The sequence below is a fragment of the Capricornis sumatraensis genome, chromosome 2, assembly GCF_032405125.1.
Source record: "Capricornis sumatraensis isolate serow.1 chromosome 2, serow.2, whole genome shotgun sequence".
In the NCBI taxonomy this organism is placed as follows: Eukaryota; Metazoa; Chordata; class Mammalia; order Artiodactyla; family Bovidae; genus Capricornis; species Capricornis sumatraensis.
Window position 1 is genome coordinate 26,398,853 of NC_091070.1, and position 19,070 is coordinate 26,417,922.

Below are 19,070 nucleotides of genomic sequence, written 5' to 3' on the forward strand. Positions count from 1 at the left end.
GAGCATTAGTCATCTTGGTAAGGGAAGTGAGTGGATCCAGGGTCTGGGGTGTTGAGAGATGAGGATGTTAGGGTAGCTACTATTACAAGTCTATGTGAAAGTACTGCTGGACCATCCTGGACCTTTTTTTTTTTCAGAGATAATTTCTGAAGTAAGTGTACAACCTTTGTGTCCATGTGTTTAATGTTTAGATATATGTGAATGCTTCTTATATTGTTTTGGCCATTTTAAAAATTACATTAATGATATTCTACTAAACCTAACTTTCTACCTTGCTATTTGCACTCAGTCTTTTTGTTGTTCAGTTGCTCAGTCAACTCTGCGACCCCATGGACTGTAGCATGCTAGGCTTCCCTGTCCTTCACCATCTCCCAGAGCTTGCTCAAACTCATGTCCATTGAGTCAGTGATGCCATCCAACCATCTTATCCTCTGCCATCCGTTGACGTCCTTTTGTCCTCCTGCCCTCAATCTTTCCCAGCTTCAGGGTCTTTTCCAGTGAGTTAGCTCTTTGCATCAGGTGACTAAAGTATTGGAGCTTCAGCTTGCATCAGTCCTTCCAATGAATATTCAGGGTTGATTTCCTTTAGGGTGGACTGGTTGGATCTCCTTGCAGTCCAAGGGACTCTCAAGAGTCTTCTGCAACACCACAGTTCAAAAGCATCAATTCTTTGGTGCTCAGCCTTATATGGATGTTTTCTGTTGGTTAGTTTTTTAGTAGTTTTTTTTTGTTTTATTTAATGGACTTTTTTGAAAAGTTGGAGTATAGCTGCTTTATGATGCTGTGTTAGTTTCTTTGTATAATGAAGTGAATCAGCTATACATATTCGTATATCCCCTCTGTCTTGGACCTTGCTCGCACCTTCTGCTCCTGCCATCCTATTCATCTAAGTGACCACATGGAGCCCCAAGCTTAGCTCACTGTGCTATACAGCAGGTTCCCACTAGCTATCTACTTTATACTTGGCTGTGCACATATGTCAATCCCAGTCTCTCAATTCATCCCCTGCCCTGCCCATGTCCATGCATCTGTCTTCTACGTCTGTGTCTCTGTTCCTGCCCTGAAAATAGATTTATGTTTTTGAGAGTAGTTTTTTTTATTCATATAAATTTAGGCTGTGCATGATAATTCCTGCATAGAATTCCATTAAAAATTAATATATCAATTTTTATACATTTTAATTTTTTTATTGTATAAGCAAGCTTCAGCAAGCTTCATATACAGCATCCCTCCTTGTTCATTTCTTCTAAACTATGAAATGAGAAAAGAATTGGAAAGAACTTGTTTATAAAAATTAATTGCAGATTTAATATTTCTTATTTTTATAAATTAAAAGTCTAATGGAACATAATGGTTACTGTTTTTTCTTTTTATTATTGGTGCTTGAAATCTTAGCAATATTGTGATGTGTTAAGAATTTAGCACATTTTAATCAATTTGCTCTTTTGTTTTATATCTCAGATACATTGTCAGGTTAATCATGCTTAGTTCATGGTACAATATCATCTTTCTGTACAGGGCTCCTCTTGCTTTACTTTTTCACCATCTCCATTTCTGTCTCATCTAATATATTTGATGTATGTCTTTGGATATATATATGCATCTTTTAAAAATATGTAGTTTTGTTTTGTGAATGGATTTTTAAAAAATATACATAGGAAAGAACTATAAAACGTATATGCACAGGTTAGGTAATAAAACAAATACCTATAAACCCACCACGCAATATCTTAAAACACTCCAATACCTTAGAAGATTCCTCTTTGCCCCTTACTAACTGAATCCCTTTATTCCTACCTACACTTAAAAATAGTGGGTATTTTGAGTTTTGTGTCAATCATTCTCTTGCTTTTCTTCCTAGTTTTAGCACTTACATAAGAATCCCTAATAAATATTAATTTTATGTTTAAAAGTTTACTTAATGTAATTATACTATTTTTGTCTTTTTGTTACTTCTTTCACTTCATGAGATTTGTGTCACTTTGTGTGCATTCAGTAATGATTCTATTGTATGAATATACCATGAATTACCCATTAAACTCTTACTTGAAATGTGGGTTGTTTTCAGTTTTTGCTTTTTCAAGTAACATTGATAATGTTTGCTTTTAACTGGAAAGTTTAGTCCGTTTACATTTATTGATATTATTGATTATTTGGGTGTCTTTCTATTAGCGTATGTATAATCTACTTGTCCTGTTATTTTGTTTCCTTTTCTCTCCTTCTATCATACACAAAACTGATTGTTTTTGTTTTGTTGTATTGCATTTATTTCTTTTTTTCTCATTATTTTTTTTTCTTCTACAAGTTTAGGAGTTATATGCTGTATGACCATTGTTTTAATAGTATATTAGTTATTTTAAAATATGTACTCAGCAAAGTTAACAGAAGTTTTTATGGTTACTCTTGAGAAATCTGAATTTTCTATTATAATGCTTTAAGCTGTTTTTCTCCGCTCAGTCTATATGCTTTTATTTTGTCCTGCACTGGTTCTATTCTTTATTTTCAACCCCATAAATCACAGTTTTAAAATTAATGTTTATGTAATTATGGCCACACAATATTTACTGTTATTTTTTATTCACTTTTCTTTCTTGTATCTCAGACTTTGTAAGTTCATTTTCTTTCTTTGAAATTCTCTTAAGTAAGGGCCTGTTGGTGGTAAATTCAATTTTTGTTTGTCTAAAATGTGTTTATTTTACTCTTAATCTTGGAACATAATTTAAGTAGAAATTCTGGTTGGCACTTACTTTATATCTTTGATTTGAACAAGTAGTCCTGTCTTAGCCACTATTTTGAAATTTGAAAGTGTGCTTTTGGCTAACCAAGCCATATATGAATTAGAGGGAATTTTAAGATGCAGTCCAGTTGCAGAGATGTGAAAATCTCTGCCTCTTACACTCAGTGAAAGATGATATATTTTTCTTAGTACATTACAGATGTCATTTTGCTGTTTCTCAGCTTCTGTTGCTATTGAGAAGTTGCTCACCTGTCTAATTGCTATTTCTTTGTAATTATGTCCTTTCTATTATCTGCTTTTTAGATCCCTTTGGTGTTCTGTAGTTTCATTATGAGTGTGTTGGTAAAGAAATTTTTTTGATTTACTTTTCTTGGGACTTGCTGGACCACTTAGATTAGTATCTTTCAACAATTCTGTAAAATTATCAAAGCATTATTTCTTCAAATATTGCCTCTTCATCATTCTATAGAATATAGCCTTCTTGGACTCCAAACAGACATATGATAGACCTTTTCATTTTAATCTCTCTGCCTGAAACTCTCTTTCACCATTTATTTGTTCCTGTATGCTCAAAAATTTCCTTCATATTTGAGTTCACTTGTTCCTCAGCTGTGTCTAATTTGCTTTTTAATGTGGTCATTTAGTTTTCAAATTAAAGTTATTATACTTTTTATTTCAAAAAGTTGTTTTTCCAAAATGTTTTCCAATGTTAATTTTTTGTGATATCTTGTGACTTAGTCATATTTTCAAAAGTTCTCTTTATTTTTTAAAAACATTTAAATATAGTCATTTTGTATTCTCTTTTGCAGATCTGCATTCCTAGTATCTTGGTAAGAATAAAATTTTAAAACCTGATAACTTTAGAAAAATGCATTTTGTTCTTTTAATACAATAAGTACCATGTGATACATTTATACACTTCTTAGGGATTTAGATTAATATATTTTACTTGGTTTCATTTGAATCATATAAACTTTGTTCTTAACCAGTTATGCTAATTAAATTTAGAACATTATATATACTCTTTTGGTAAGAGGAGGAGATAGTATAATACAGATAAATCTCCCTAATTTTTACTCTCAGTAAAATATGAAGGAAACACAAAATTGATGTTGATTTACTGAAATCAGATTAAAAAAATAAATTTGTATAAGATATAAGCATAGGAATTTACTTATAATGAAAATAAAACAAATACTGGTAAATCTTTCACCAGTGACCTTATAATAGTTTAAGGCTCTGTAAAGGCTTTATTAGGTGTGAATTAAAATTTTCTGACATTTTATGTGTGTTTTCTTTCCTATACTTCAGAAATTATGTTTATTAGACGTGCTGCATTTACTCATGGCAGGTATTATAAATTGTTAAGAATTTTTAGAGAAATGTAAGGTAGACTTTTAGGTTAACATGTTACTTGCTACCTTTTGAGACCTATTTCATTTGTTAGGATACCACCTCAAAACGAATATTTTGAAGTTGTATTTTAGAGTTACTTATTTGAGTTTGTGAACTAAGACAGTGCGGTTTTTATTACAGGGTACATGTTTAGCTGATTAATTTGAAATTTCTTTTTGTAGGCGTGTCTTAATCCACCTCTTGAAGTGGTTCCCACCAGGAACCCAGTCAAGTGCAACAAAAGGGCAGCTGATTCACTCCATCCTGACCTTGTTGGTTTGTTGGTGAAAAACAAGAATCTTTTAGCTGAGGTATATGGATTACTTGAAAATAAGACTCCATGGGACATTATATCCTCTGTAGGGAGCGAAACATTCTGATAAAAGTCTCCAAGTATTATCTAAACTCAGTTTTGCTTTTTCCCCCTCAGTACTGAGGGGCACTAATGTAGATCCAAATCTATCCTTTGCCAGAGAAATCCCTTTGGAGATGTTACATATTGCTGCTTTTGAGTGACTACTGAATGACGTAGGAACTGCCATGCTCAAAATGTGCAGAATAATAATCTGCCTGTTCATGCTCAGTTGTGTCCGACGCTTTGTGACTCCAGGGGCTGTAGACCACTAGACTTCTCTGTCCATGGAATTTCCTAGACAAGAATACTGGAGTGGGGTGCCATTTTCTACTCTAGGGGATCTTCCCAACTCATGGATTGAACCTGTGTCTCTTATGTCTCCTGAACTGGCAGGTAGATTCTTTACCACTGTGCCACCTGGGAAGATAATAGTTACATGTATTAAGCATTTTTTTTGATGGAAAGGATGAGTTCTCACTTTCAGTAAAGTGCCAAATGGCAAATATCTACTAATCTTATTAAATATTTGATGAAACATCTGAGTAGTATCAACAGATGAAAAAGAAACCACATTTGTAAGAAGTACCTTGACTTTGATACATTTGATACCCTGCAATGAACTAAAGGATACTTAGGAATTTTTTAGCTGAACTCTTGTACCCTAAAATATTTGTTGCAAGAGATTGGTAATCAAGATTGGAATCCCAAGGCCGTTGTCGATGTTAAAGGTAACGTAATGTGGCTGCGAGTCTGTATTGCCACTATGGTTACCTTCAAGTAAAATGTTCTGAGTGCTGATATTGTGGGACATTGAATAATGCCTTTTGAATAAGCAGCTATTTGTTGTTTCTATATTGGTTTGCTTGGGCTGCCGTAATAAAATGCCATGGACTGGTTGGCTTAGTTAACAAAATTTTTCATAATTCTGGAGGCGAGAAGTCCAATATAAAGTGTCAACAGGGCTAGTTTCTTCTTCTTTTTAATGTTTCCCCCAGCTTTATTGCCATATAACTGACATAACATGGTGTAAATTTAAGATGTACAGTATGGTGATTTGATGTACATATGTGTTGTGAAATGATTACCCCAAAAAGTTTGCTTAATAACATCCATCACCTCGCATAATTACTTTTTTTTTCATGGTGAGATGGTTAGTTTCTTCTGAGGCCTCTCTCCTGGACTTGTAGATGGTCATCTGTTTTCTGTGTCCTAACTTGGTCATTGTGTCCAGGGGTTCATGTCTTTGTCTAACTCATAAAAAACCTTTAAACAGATTTAAAGAAAATATGTAAGTTATTCATATAGAATGAATTCTATTCATATAGAATTTCCAAGTACTTCTTAAGAACAATTTTTTACATGCTCACAAAGCATTTGGTACCTATACTTAGTTTTTGTTTGTCAAAGGTTCTACAAGGTCTACAAAGGTTCTACAAGGCCTCATTGTGAATTGATTTTAGAGACTATATACATGAAAAAGTATTTCATAGCTCATATTGGCATTTTCTAAATTTAATAAAAATCAGTGACAATTTAACTCCAAGCTTTTAAAAAATAAAAACAAAAACAATTACCTGGTGGTCCAGTGGTTAGTACTCTGTTCTCTCCTGCCAAGGGTCTGAGTTCAGTCCCTGGTCAGGGAACTAAAATACTACAAGCTGTACAGCCAAAAGAAAAAGAAAAAAAAAAAAACTTCAAAACATAAAGTAAATAAAATAAAAAACAAAATTTAAAAAGGTATATTGATCACAATAGAATACCTTCAGCTAGAGTCAGCTTTCCCTTTCCCAATAACCTATTATTTAATTTTATAGTAACACAATTGTCTTGATGAGACAATTTTTCTATTCATGCATATATTTAAGTCTTTCTGTTATAATTATCTCTTTGTGGGACATACAAAAATAATTACCATGTGTTTCTGTCCAATAATGGAGAAACAGGTGCAAAAAGCTATATTTAGAAAAAGGCAGATACAGAAGGGATAAATATTAAAGAATTCAGTTGGTGATTGGATTGTCTAGTTTAGGGAATATGATATTGAGCTAAAACTCTTTGTATAGTGCTAGGTAGGCTGCTGTAATAATAAAAGTTAAACAGGGAATTCCCTGGTGATCCAGTGGTTAGAACTTGGCACTTCCACTGCAGGAGGCCTGGGTTAGATCCCTGGTCTTGGAACTAAGATCCCAAGAGCAGTGAGGCTCATCCAAGGAAAAAAAAAGGTCTAACAATTTGTTGACTGATAATATGTATGATAAGGCCTACTGTCTTAAATTTAAGATAAAATTAATGTGTTTTGCCAGTATTTTTAATTTGATTTTCAAGGAAACTTCGATTTGTGAGGGCAATATGACTGTTTTTTGCAAATATTTTTCTTCCCTTAGTGTAGTAACAAGGCAAATAATATAAACCTGGTAAATGCACCAGTCCTGGAGGGGGTGAATGGAAGCAATATAAATTTTGCAGCTAAAGAAAAAATCATGAGAACCAGTTATTATTAATTTTAGTTGAATCGTAAAACCAATACAATATTGTAAAGTAATTAGCCTCCAATTAAAATAAATAACTTTATAAAAAAAGAAAACTAAAAAAATAAGCTAGTAAACTAATAAATAGCATTTTAAAATATTGAAGAAAAAATAGTTTTGGTTGAACTTTTTATTGAGATAATTATAGATTCATTTGCAGTTTTAAGAAATAATACAGAGATATTCTTTGTAAACTTTGCACAGTTTCTCCCAAATTTTACAAAACTGTAAATGTAACAGCCTAAATATTGACATTGATGCAATACAATCCACCAGTATTATTCAGGTTTCCCCAGTTTTACTTGTACTTATTTGTGGGTATTATGTTCTAAACAGTCGGTCAAAACACTGAACAAGGAGTTTTAACAGCACAAAGATCCTTCCCATTGCCATTTGATATGCACATCCACTTCCTTCCCATCCCAACTCCTGGCAACCACTAATCTCTTCATATCTAAAATGCTGTCATTTCAAAAACGTTATATACTGGAAAAAAAAGTTATATACTAAAAAGCTAAACATATTACCATGTGACTCAACAGTCACACTCCTAGGTAGAAACACAAGAGAATTAGAAATATATTCACATAAAAACTTGTAAATGAATGTTCATTTTAGCATTTTCTGTAAAACCAAAAAGTAGACATAACACAAATATCCGTTGATGAGTAAATATCCAAATGTGGTATATCCATGCAGTAGAATATTATTTAGCAATGAAAAGGAATGAAGTACTAATTGATGCTCCAACATAGATGAACCTTGAAAACACTATGCTAAGTGAAAACACGCCAGTCACAAGAGACAGCATATTATAAGATTTCCCTTTATATAAAATGTCCAGAATAGGCAAATCCATAGAAACAGAGAACAGATTAGTGATTGCCAAGGGCTGGGTTGGAGGTAACTACTAGTGGGTATGGGATTTCTTTAAGGGATAATGAAAATATTCTGGAATTAGATCACGATGATGGTTGCACAACTGTGAATATACTAAAAACTGAATTGTATACTATAAAGGGTGAATTTTACAGTGTGTGGATTATATCTCAATTTAAAAAGTAAAAAAAAAAAGAAGTTCAATATGGTTACACAATTCTATGAATATACCAAAAACCATTCAGCTGTGTACTTTAAATGAATAAATCTATGAATTATATGCCAATAAAGCTGTTTTTTAAATGTTTTACAAATAGAATCATGCATATACAACCATTTTAGATTGGCTTGTTTCACTCGGTGTAATTTCCTGAAGATTTGTTCAAGCTGTTATATCAATAGTTTGGTCCTTTTTATTGCTGAGATTGTGGTATGTATATACCACAGTTTGCTTAACCATTCACTTGTTGACAAATACCTGGATAACTTCTGGTTTTTTAGTTTTCAAAAGTAAAGTTGCTATGAACATTCATGCACAGATTTTTATGTGAACATAATTTTTCATTTCTCTTGGATAAGTGCCCCAAAATATAATAGCTGGGTCATATGGTATTTGCATATTTAGTTTTATAAGACACTGCCAAACAATTTTCCAGAGTATCTGGACCATTCTGTCTTCCTACCAGCAACATATGAGTGATCCAGTTTCTTTGCATCCTCACCAGGATCTGGTGTTGCCCCTGTTCTGTATTTTATATATTTTAATCTTAATACATGGGGAGTATTATCACACTATGGCTTTAATTTGCATATCCTTAATGGGTGGTGATGTCGAATCTATTTTTATGTGCTTGTTTGCCATCCATATGTTGCTGGTGGGAAGATAGAATGGTCCAGATACTCTGGAAAATGGTTTGGCAGTGTCTTATAAAACTAAATATGCAAATACCATATGACCCAGCTTCCCTAGTGGCTCAGAGATTAAAGTGTCTGCCTGCAATGTGGGAGACCTGGGTTCGATCCCTGGGTTGGGAAGATCCCCTGGAGAAGGAAAAGGACTTCACTTTCACTTTCACTTGCCATCCATATATCCTTTCTGGTAAAATTTCTGTTCAAGTCTTTTGCCCATTTTAAAAATTAGATTGTTTTCTGATAATTTAGAGTTCTTTATATTAATATATTCTAGATATAAATCCTTTGTTGACAGTTTTTATCCACAAGCTGTATCTGAGTTTTGGGGCACCTAAATTTAGTTAAGTTCTGAATATATTTCAGGTTTCATTATGTCCAAATCCAACATCAAACTATTAAAAAATTTGGGTTCTTTAACATAAATGATAACAGGCAGACCTCTTTTATTGTGTTCCACTTTATTTCACCTCACAGATTCTGTGTTTTTTATAAATCAGAGGTCTCTGGCAACCTTGCATTGAGCAGGCCTGTCAGAGTTCTTTTTCTACCAACATCTGCTCACTTTGTGCCTCTGTGTCACATTTTGGTAACTCTTGCAATATTTCAGACATTTTTATTGTTATATTTGTTGTGGTGATCTATGATCAGTGATTTTTGATGTTACTGTTGTAATTGTTTTGGGGCACCATGAACTGTACCCATATAAGATAGTGAGCTTAGCTGGTAAACATTGGGAGTTTTGACTGCTCCATTTACCTGCCATTCCCCATCTCTCTTTCCTCTCCTCTGACCTTCCTATTCCCTGAGACACAACAATATTAAAATTAGGCCAATTTATAACCTTACAATGACATGTAAGTGTTAAAGTGGAAGGAAGAGTTGCACATCTCTCACTTTAAATCAAAAGCTATGGGTGGGAGATAGGAGGGGGTTCAGGATTGGGAACTCATGTACACCCATGGCGGATTCATGTCAATGTATAGCAAAACCAATACAGTATTGTAAAGTAAAGTAAAAATAAAAATAAAAATCGAGAGCTAGAAATGATTAAACTCTGAGGAAAGCAAGTCATAACCCGAGATAGGTTGAAAGCTAGGCCTCTTGCCCCAAACTGTCGGCTTAGCTGTGAATGCAAAGGAAGAATTCTTGAAAGAAATTAAAATTGCTATTCCGGTGAACACACAAATGATAAGAAAGTGAAACAACTTTATTGCAGATATAGATAAAGTCCTTGTGATATGGAGAGAGATCAAACCAGCCCCAGCATTTCCTTAAGCCAGAGCCTAATCCAGAGCAAGGCCCCAACTCTTTTCAGTTCTAGGAAGGCTGAGAGAAGTAAGGAAGCTACAGAAGAAAAGTTTAAAGCTAGCAGAGGTTGGTTCACAAGGTTTAAGGAAAAAGCTGTTTCCATTACATAAAAGTACAAGGTGAGGCAGCAAGTGCTGACATAGTAGCTGCAATAAGATCCAGATGATCTGGCCAAGGTCAAGATGAAGGTGGCCACACTAAACAACAAATTTTCAATGTAGACAAAACAGCCTCTTGTTGGAAGAAGATGCCATCTAGGGCTTTCATAGCTAGAGAGGGGAAGTCGGTGCCTGGCTTCAAAGCTTCAAAGGACAGGCTGACTCTCTCTTAGAGGTTAATGCAGCTAGTGACTTTCATTTGAGGCCAATGATCAATCCCAGTCTTAGAACCCTTGAGAATTATTCTAAATCTGCTTTGCTTGTGCTCTGTATATCGAACGACAAAGCCTGGATGACAGCACATTTGTTTACAACATGGGGTAACTGAGTATTTTAAACCTGCTGTTGGGTTTTACTGTTGAGAGAGAAAAATAGTCATTTCAAAATATTATTGCTCTTGGTCACCCAAGAGCTCTGAGGGAGATGTACAATGAGGTTAAATTTGTTTTCATGCCTGCTAATACAATCTCCATGGATCAGTGGTCTGCCGTATCTCTGAGGTATGCCTGTAATGCAAGAGTGGTGTTTTTGTTTTCTTTTGTAATTCATAAAGTCATGACTTTTTAATCAGAATATTCCTCAATCACAGTTTTTCATTATACAAGCTGTAATTTTTTCAGACTTTCCTGAATATTCCACATGTATCAAACAATCTAAAAAAATTTTTTATTATAGGTAATTTACAATGTTGGGTTAATTTCAGGTATACAGCAAAGTGGATTAGTTATACATGTATCTACTCTTTTTTAGATTATTTTCCTATATAGATCATTGTAGAATATTGATTAGAGGTCCCTGTGCTATACAGTAGGTCCTTATGATCTATTTTCTATATGAAAGTGAAGTCGCTCAGTCGTGTCCGACTCTTTATGACCCCGTGGACTGTAGCCCACCATGCTCCTCTGTCCATAGGATTTTCCCAGCAAGAGTACTGGAGTGGGTTGCCACTTCCTTCTCCAGAGGATCTTCCTGACCCAGGGATTGAATCCAGGTCTCCCACATTGTAAGCAAGACGCTTTACCGTCTGAGCCACTAGGAAAGTCCTATTTTCTATATAGTAGTGTGTATATGTCAAATTCAGTCTCCCAATTTATGCCTCTCCTCCTTACCCCTTGGGAACCATAAGTTTAATGCTGATGAGAATAAAATTACTTATTGCAAACCCTTTGTGTCAATTTGATATGATTTTTTAAAATTTATTTATTTATTTTTGCCGGTGCTGGGTCTTTTGTTGCTGCGCACAGGCTTTCTCTAGTTGTGGCTTGCAGGCTTTGTTGCCTTACAGCATTTTAGGGATCTTCTCAGACCAAGAATCATATCCCCTGCATTGCAAGACAGATTCTTAACCACTAGACCGCCAGGGAAGCCCTGATAAGATTTTTAAAGTGTATTTAATATTGGAATCTACTGTTAGGAGATTCAAAAATCCTCATTTTATTGTATAATGTATAATTTAAATGCTCATAATGATTTAAAATCATGGATTTTCTAAAACCAAAATTATAAATGACTTTAAAATAACACTTTCCTCTTCTCATTAGCTAAGAAATCTTCGAAACAAACTTTTCATAAAAGAAACTTCATTGCAAGAGATGAAGAGTGAGCTAGAAACTTACAAAGAAAATAATGTGCAACAGTCTTTCCAGATAATGTCCCTGAAAGACCATATCAAGGACTTAGAGGAACTTACTGCTTCTCTAACCAGAATTAAATCTTTGAAAAACACCAGTATTCAGAGTCTTGAAAGAGGCAACTGGGATCTAACTGAAAGAATTACAGAACTAGAAAATCTTCTAAGGTAGGACATTTTCTAGTTTGTTTTCAAAAATGTCATTCATTTTTCATAAGCTTGCTAATATTATATGAACTTCATATTCCTGACTGATCACAGAATTTAAATCTAACAAAATTTAACATGCCTGACTCAAAACTAAATTTTCAATTGAGATATAATTTCCATTCCATTAAAATTCACCCTTTTGCAGCATACTAGTAGTTTTTAGTATATTCACAAGGTTGTACAAACATCACCACGCTCTAATTCTAGAACACTTTCATCAACCTCTAAAAAAAATCCATGTCTACTAGTAGTTACTCCCCAATCCACTCTCTCCAGTTTCTGACAACCAGCAGTCTACTGTCTTTCTCTATGGGCTTGCCTTTTCTGGACATTTGTATGGCCTCTGTGTCTAACTTCTTTAATTTAGCACAGTGTTTTCAAGATACATCAGTGTTTAGCCTAAATCAGTACTTAATTTTTTATGGCTGAATAATATTCTGTTATAAGGTTATATCACATTTTGTTTGTCCATTCATCAGTTGATGAACATTAGGTTGCTTCCTTTGCAAGTTCAGTTCAGTTCAGTTGCTCACTCGTGTCTGACTCTTAGCGACCCCATGAATCGCAGCACGCCAGGCCTCCTTGTCCATCACCAAATCCTGGAGTTCACTCAGACTCGGGTCCATCGAGTCAGTGATGCCATCCAGCCATCTCATCCTCTGTCGTCCCCTTCTCCTCCTGACCCCAATCCCTCCCAGCATCAGAGTCTTTTCCAATGAGTCAACTCTTCACATGAGGTGGCCAAAGTACTGGAGTTTCAGCTTTAGCATCATTCCTTCCAAAGAAATCCCAGGGCTGATCTCCTTCAGAATGGATTTGCAAGGGACTTTATGAATGAGCTGCTATGTACATTGTTGTGTGAACTCTTATATGACTGTAAGTTTTATTTCTCTTAGTTAAATGCCTTAGGAGTAGAATTGCTGGGTTGTAAAGTGCTCGATGGACGTGAGTTTGAGTGAACTCCGGGAGTTGGTGATGGACAGGGAGGCCTGGCATGCTGCAATTCATGGGGTCTTGAAGAGTTGGACACGACTGAGAGACTGAACTGAACTGAAAGTAATTCTATGTTTAACTTTTTGATGTTACTTCTGAGTGACTTCCAGGCTGTTTTCTAAAAAGTTTTGATGAAGCTTAAACCTTTTTTTCTTTTGTCATTTTGTGTCTTTGGTGTTATAGCAAAGAAACCTAATCTAGTATCACAAAGATTTACACAAATGTTTTATTTTAATAGTTACTGTTTTAATACTTAAAAATTTATCTTTGATCCATTTTGACTAATTTATTTATTCATTCATTTTTGGCTGGCTGGTTCTTCATTGCTGTGTGCAGGCTTACTCTAATTGCAGTGAGCAGAGGTCACTCTCTAGTTGCGATGTGTGGGCTTCTCATTGTGGTGGCTTTTCTTGTTGCTGTAAGTGTGTGGGCGTCAGTAGTTGTGGTTTATGGGCTGGATTGTTATGCCACACAGGCTTAGTTGCCCCATGGTAAATGGAATCTTCTCAGACCAGAGGTCGAACCTGTGTCCCCTGAATTGGCAGGTGGATTCTTAACCACTGGACCACCAGGGAGGTGCCCACCACTTTCTTTTTGATTAATCAAGTTTTTATTACTATTTTTCTCCTGTGTTATTTTTAAATATCTTTTAAATTGTCATTAACTTTGTAACTTAGACCTTGTGATTACAATGAAAGTCTAGGTTAGTGCTGTCATGTTATCTGAAAATAGAAATCTTATAACAATGTAAGTCTACTTACCCATCTTATGCTCCTGTACTATTGTTATGATACATTTTACTTTTCCAAATGTTATAAATCTCATAAGATATTAATTTTCAGTATTAATTTATATTGACCCACACACTCACTCCTGGTGCTCTTCATTCCTTTCTACAGCTCTGTGTAGCCACCAGGGATCATTTTCCTTTATCCTGTAAAATTGCCTGTAATTTTTCTGCAATTTAATGCAGTTCTTCTAAGGATGAATTTTTCCATTTTTCCTTCTGAAAGGGTTTGTTTTTTTTTTTTAACTGAGTATAGAACTCTAGGTTGCCAGTATTTTTTTTCTGCACTCTAAAGTGTTCTTCAGTTATCTTCTGACTTACATAGTTTCTCTTTGAAAAGCCAGTGTTCAGTCTTATAGCTGTATGTTAGAAGGTAATATATGCTTTTTCTCTGACTTTTAATTGGTAGAAATTTGATGATGATATGTCTTGGTGTGGCCAGCTTTGTATCTATCCTACTTTGGATTTGCAGAATTTACTCAATCTATCAATTGATTTTTTTCATCAGGTTTCAAAAATTCGTGGGAAGTATTTTTTAAAGTATTGTTTTTATCTCATTCTGTGTCTACTCGCATTCTAAGGCTATAATTACAAGGAACGGCCTTTTGAGTGTGACCTACATGTCTCCAATATAATTTTATGGAATTATATTTTCTCTTAGATAATTCAGATATTTTCTCTGACCTGACCCATATTCATTAATTCTGTAGGATGCAAATCTTCTATAGAAAAGAATATAACAAACATGAAAGGTGGACTGAAACTTTAACTTAGCTTCAAGGTAGAAAATATTACCAAACCTATCAATTGTTAATCAAAACAAGAACCAAATAATTAGTTGTTTGTATTTGATAATAAAACAAGTTTTTACATATGCTGTTTTATATTGTACCATTTCTAATTCCTTACCTTTCTTGAAACTCTATTCAGGGATTCAGTTGAAGAGCCCATGCAGGTGTTACTAAAACGGGAATACAGTTGTCCTTCATCCCTTGTGCCTCAGGGTCTGCAGGGGATGGTTCTAGGACCCCTGAGAGTACCGAAATCTGCACATGCTAAATCCCTTGTATAAAATAGTACAGTATTTGCATATAACCTATGCACATCTCTTGTGTACTTTAAATCAACTCTAGATTACTTGTAATAGCTAATCCTATGTAAATGGTTGTTTGTGTAAGACAAATTTAAGTTTTGCTTTTTGGAACTTTCTGAAAAAAATTTTTTTTGAATAGTTTCAACCCATGGCTGCTTGAATCCATGGATATGGAACTTGCAAATACAGACCCGTGGTATTTGTACCCTTGTGGAACCTCCTGATCATCACAATATTATCATAGTAGCAGAGACATATTCCTACTTAAACTTCCTCTTGAGAAAGAGTGGTTTCAAAATTGACTTCTCCCAGGGGAACTACTACATATTTAACAGGGAATCATTCTCTCCATTTCTCTGCCATTTCTCATCTCTTCCTAGAAATAATCCGGGAACTTGCACAGCTCTTTTCATAGGAATACATTTTTACTTGGTACACATATTTAATTTATTTTAATTTATTTCTTATTATTTCAAGTTTGAAAAATTGGTTTCATGATATTGTTACCTACCAATATCTTACATAGAGTACATCTGATTGAAAGAAAAAGAGCAGAGCAAAAAGCAGACCTTTTGGAGAAAAAGTTAGCAAGTGCTAACAGATTCACCCCTTATATGAGTGTGAAAGAGCAAGAAGATTCCTTGGATAGTTTCATGACAAAGGTGAGAACAAATTTTGATTGATTTTTGAAGAAAAAGGATTTTTGTTACTTTATGTTATTCCAGGAGATAATTGGCAAATGTTGAGTGGTTTGTTGGTCCTCTTCTTGTGGAGGATAAAAGGAAGCAGTACAGCGTGGTGAACTGAAAGCGTTTCTGAGTATGGAGAGAAAGTGCAAGGCAGATCTGAAGGTCTCTGTGATACTAAAGAGGAGGTTAGAGGGAATGGACCTGTGAGAGAATTGGGAGGAGGTGGTGGTTAGAGAGTGAAATATTGAAGTTTTAAATTTCTGGTATGGGGTAGTTCCTGCCACTGACAAAATCTGGGTTTTGGATTTGGATATAAGGATTGAATAGGGGTGTAGAAGAAAGTCATTGAAACTGAGGCACAAGGGTCACAAAACTAAACTGGTGGATCATCCACACTGGATATTGAAATCTAGATGTATGCATGAGTTGGGTTTAGAAGGAAGAGATTAGCCTGGTCCCTTTAGTTCAGTTCAGTTCAGTCGTTCAGTTGTGTCCGACTCTTTGCAACCCCATGAATCACAGCACGCCAGGCCTCCTTGTCCATCACAAACTCCCGGAGTTCACTCAGACTCACGTCCATCAAGTCAGTGATGCCATCCAGCCATCTCATCCTCTCTCATCCCCTTCTCCTCCTGCCCCCAATCCCTCCCAGCATCAGAGTCTTCTCTTGATGAGTCTTCATCATGAGTCAACTCTTCACATGAGGTGGCCAAAGTACTGGAGTTTCAGCTTTAGCATTATTCCTTCCAAAGAAACCCCAGGGCTGATCTCCTTCAGAATGGACTGGTTGGATCTCCTTGCAGTCCAAGGGACTCTCAAGAGTCTTCTCCAACACCACACTTCAAAAGCATCAATTCTTCGGCACTCAACTTTCTTTACAGTCCAACTCTCACATCCATACATGACCACTGGAAAAACCATAGCCTTGACTAGACGGACCTTTGTTGGCAAAGTAATGTCTCTGCTTTTGAATATGCTATCTAGTTTGGTCATAACTTTTCTTGCAAGGAGTAAGCGTCTTTTCATTTCATGGCTGCATAATAGATAGCAATTCGCAGGATGAGAAACTTCTGTTTATGGAGGAATATTGAAGGAGGATGGGAGATGAATTACTGTCAAGGAAGTGGTAAAAGTTTATTCTGAAATCCATAGGCTATAATTGTTTATTATATGCATGCTAAGTTGCTTCAGTCATGTCCAGCTCTGCAACTCCATGGGCTGTAGCCCGCAAGGCTCCTCTGTCTGTGTAATTTTCGAGGCAAGAATACTGGAGTCAGTTGCCATGCCCTTCTCCAGGTTTATAATATTCTGAATGTAAAATAAGGTCCATCATGATCCAATTAACGTGAGGGGTTCCACTTTAAAAATTCAGCAACTACTTTCAGAGTTTAAAGTGATTCCAATTTTTAATTACCTCTTTCAAGTAATTCACAGTAACACTTTCTATGTTTTTCACTTCTCTGTCATATCTCTGAAAAACTCTCCCACACCAGTCTGTGTAGCTCTGACCTTTTCTTCCACTGCTCTTTTTTTTTTTTTTTCTGCTACCTTTTTTTCTTTCTTTCTGGGCTTTTAGTGAGACAAACCCATCATTACTTCAACAACTCTAGCTTCCCTTCTATCTTTAAGTTTCACATGACAGAAAGTCCAGAAAGTAAACTTATTTACTCAGTTCTCAGAACTGAAGGTGAAAAGAAGAATTTATAAAGGCAGAATCTTCCTGGGAGAGGTAGGGTGAAGGAGCAGTATTGTGTTATCTTCTATTTTTTCCTGTTTACAATGAAAGCAGGGCGCTTACAAGGGATAGGTTGGGGGAAAGAAATGTGACTTATCTGTGGTCTTATATTATCAAAGCTGTTACTATTAAATGATGTTCTATAATCATAATTAAGTCTTTATGAAAATATCCATTTCCCTGCCAACTTTTCACTTAATAGTCTTAGCATTGATTGATGATCCTTGCCTGAATCAGTTATTTTGTTAGGAGAACCAAATGCTGAGCTGTGATATTCTATCATTCCTTCTATATTTATTAAAGGGCTCTGGTGGCTCAGAGGTTAAAGCGTCTGCCCACAATGCGGGAGACCTGGGTTCGATCCCTGGGTCAGGAAGATCCCCTGAAGAAGGAAATGGCGACCCACTCCAGTATTCTTACCTGGAGAATCCCATGGACAGAGGAGCTTGGCGGGCTACAGTCCACGGGGTCACAAAGAGTCAGACGCGACTTCACTTTCACTTCACTTTTCTATATTTATTATCTCAAAATATTCTGTAAACAGCTCCTTCATAAACTGGAGCAGTTGGTTAGCTACTTGTCTAAGTTAAACTTCCTTTGTTCTCAAAATACTTTCTCCATAACATCAATTTTTTTGCCTTTCCCACATGCCCCCCAAGAGGTATTTTAATACTTGTTGATGTTCTAGTTTACTCCTATGAGTATGCGCTTGTCTCTCTGTAACTCTTTGTTTATATAGAAAGCCTTTTCTCCCCAAGTTCTGTATTATGACTATACTTATATTTCAAAAGGACAGAAATAGATGTCTCGATATTAAATTCTAAATGAGAAGTTTAACACATGTGTTCGTATATTTAGGATAAGGATGAAGCTATCCTGGTCAAAAATTTTGAGAGAGACAACACTTTTCACTCTGAAGGACCAAAAGATGGACAGAAAATTTGGGATAAGTGTCAACAAGATTTGATCCGTGAGGAAAAACAAATACCTGAGTTAGACAGACCTCCACGTTCATACAACTGGGAAACTAAAACAGCACGATCCCACTATCAGAAATTCCTCAGTCAACAGTCTGCTCTTCCCAGCAACAGTATTGAACCCACACCAGCCATAGGGGAAGCTGTGAAAGGCAGCATTCTGGAGACTGGTGCAAATGAGCAATCTTGGAAGTCTGTAAGTGTATCGACAGATGAATTCCTCTTTCAAATTAGTTTTAAGATGTGGATTTTCACGTTAGTCGATTTGGTAAACCCTGTGGCTCTGATTTTATTTTTATTACTATAGTGATAAGAGGGACAAAGATGTCCATTATCTCAATAGGGGTAACATAGTGAGTGGATTTAAGAGCAGAGAGGCCGGGTATGAATTCCAGCTCTGCGATTACCGAATGTGTGCTCTTAGGCAGGTTATTTATGCTCTCTGTGCCTCGGTTTTGTAAATTTTGGCAGGAGTGGGAGTGGGTTTGGGGGGATATAGTTTGTGTACCACAGAATGGTTGTAAGGATTAAATGGATTAATACATAATAAATGCTTAGTACAGGTCAGTGTAAGCTCAATGAATGTTAGCTGAAAAATAGTGGTGTGGTGAGCATAATACTTCTGTCATGACCAAACACTGGTCAGTTTAGTCAGCGCAGTGAAGTAAATTATCAAGTCAGTCA

General features: G+C 35.6%; 1 protein-coding gene across 1 annotated transcript in view; it reads left to right on the top strand.

Annotated features, from left to right (window-relative positions):
* Positions 1-19,070, top strand: part of LOC138096073 (coiled-coil domain-containing protein 170-like) — a 30,491-nt gene that overhangs the window by 2,626 nt on the left and 8,795 nt on the right. The window contains exons 2-5 of the mRNA XM_068992168.1: positions 4,315-4,443; positions 11,814-12,070; positions 15,512-15,647; positions 18,268-18,582. Of these exons, the coding sequence (XP_068848269.1) occupies positions 4,315-4,443; positions 11,814-12,070; positions 15,512-15,647; positions 18,268-18,582 (837 nt within the window). The remainder of the gene's footprint in view (positions 1-4,314; positions 4,444-11,813; positions 12,071-15,511; positions 15,648-18,267; positions 18,583-19,070) is intronic.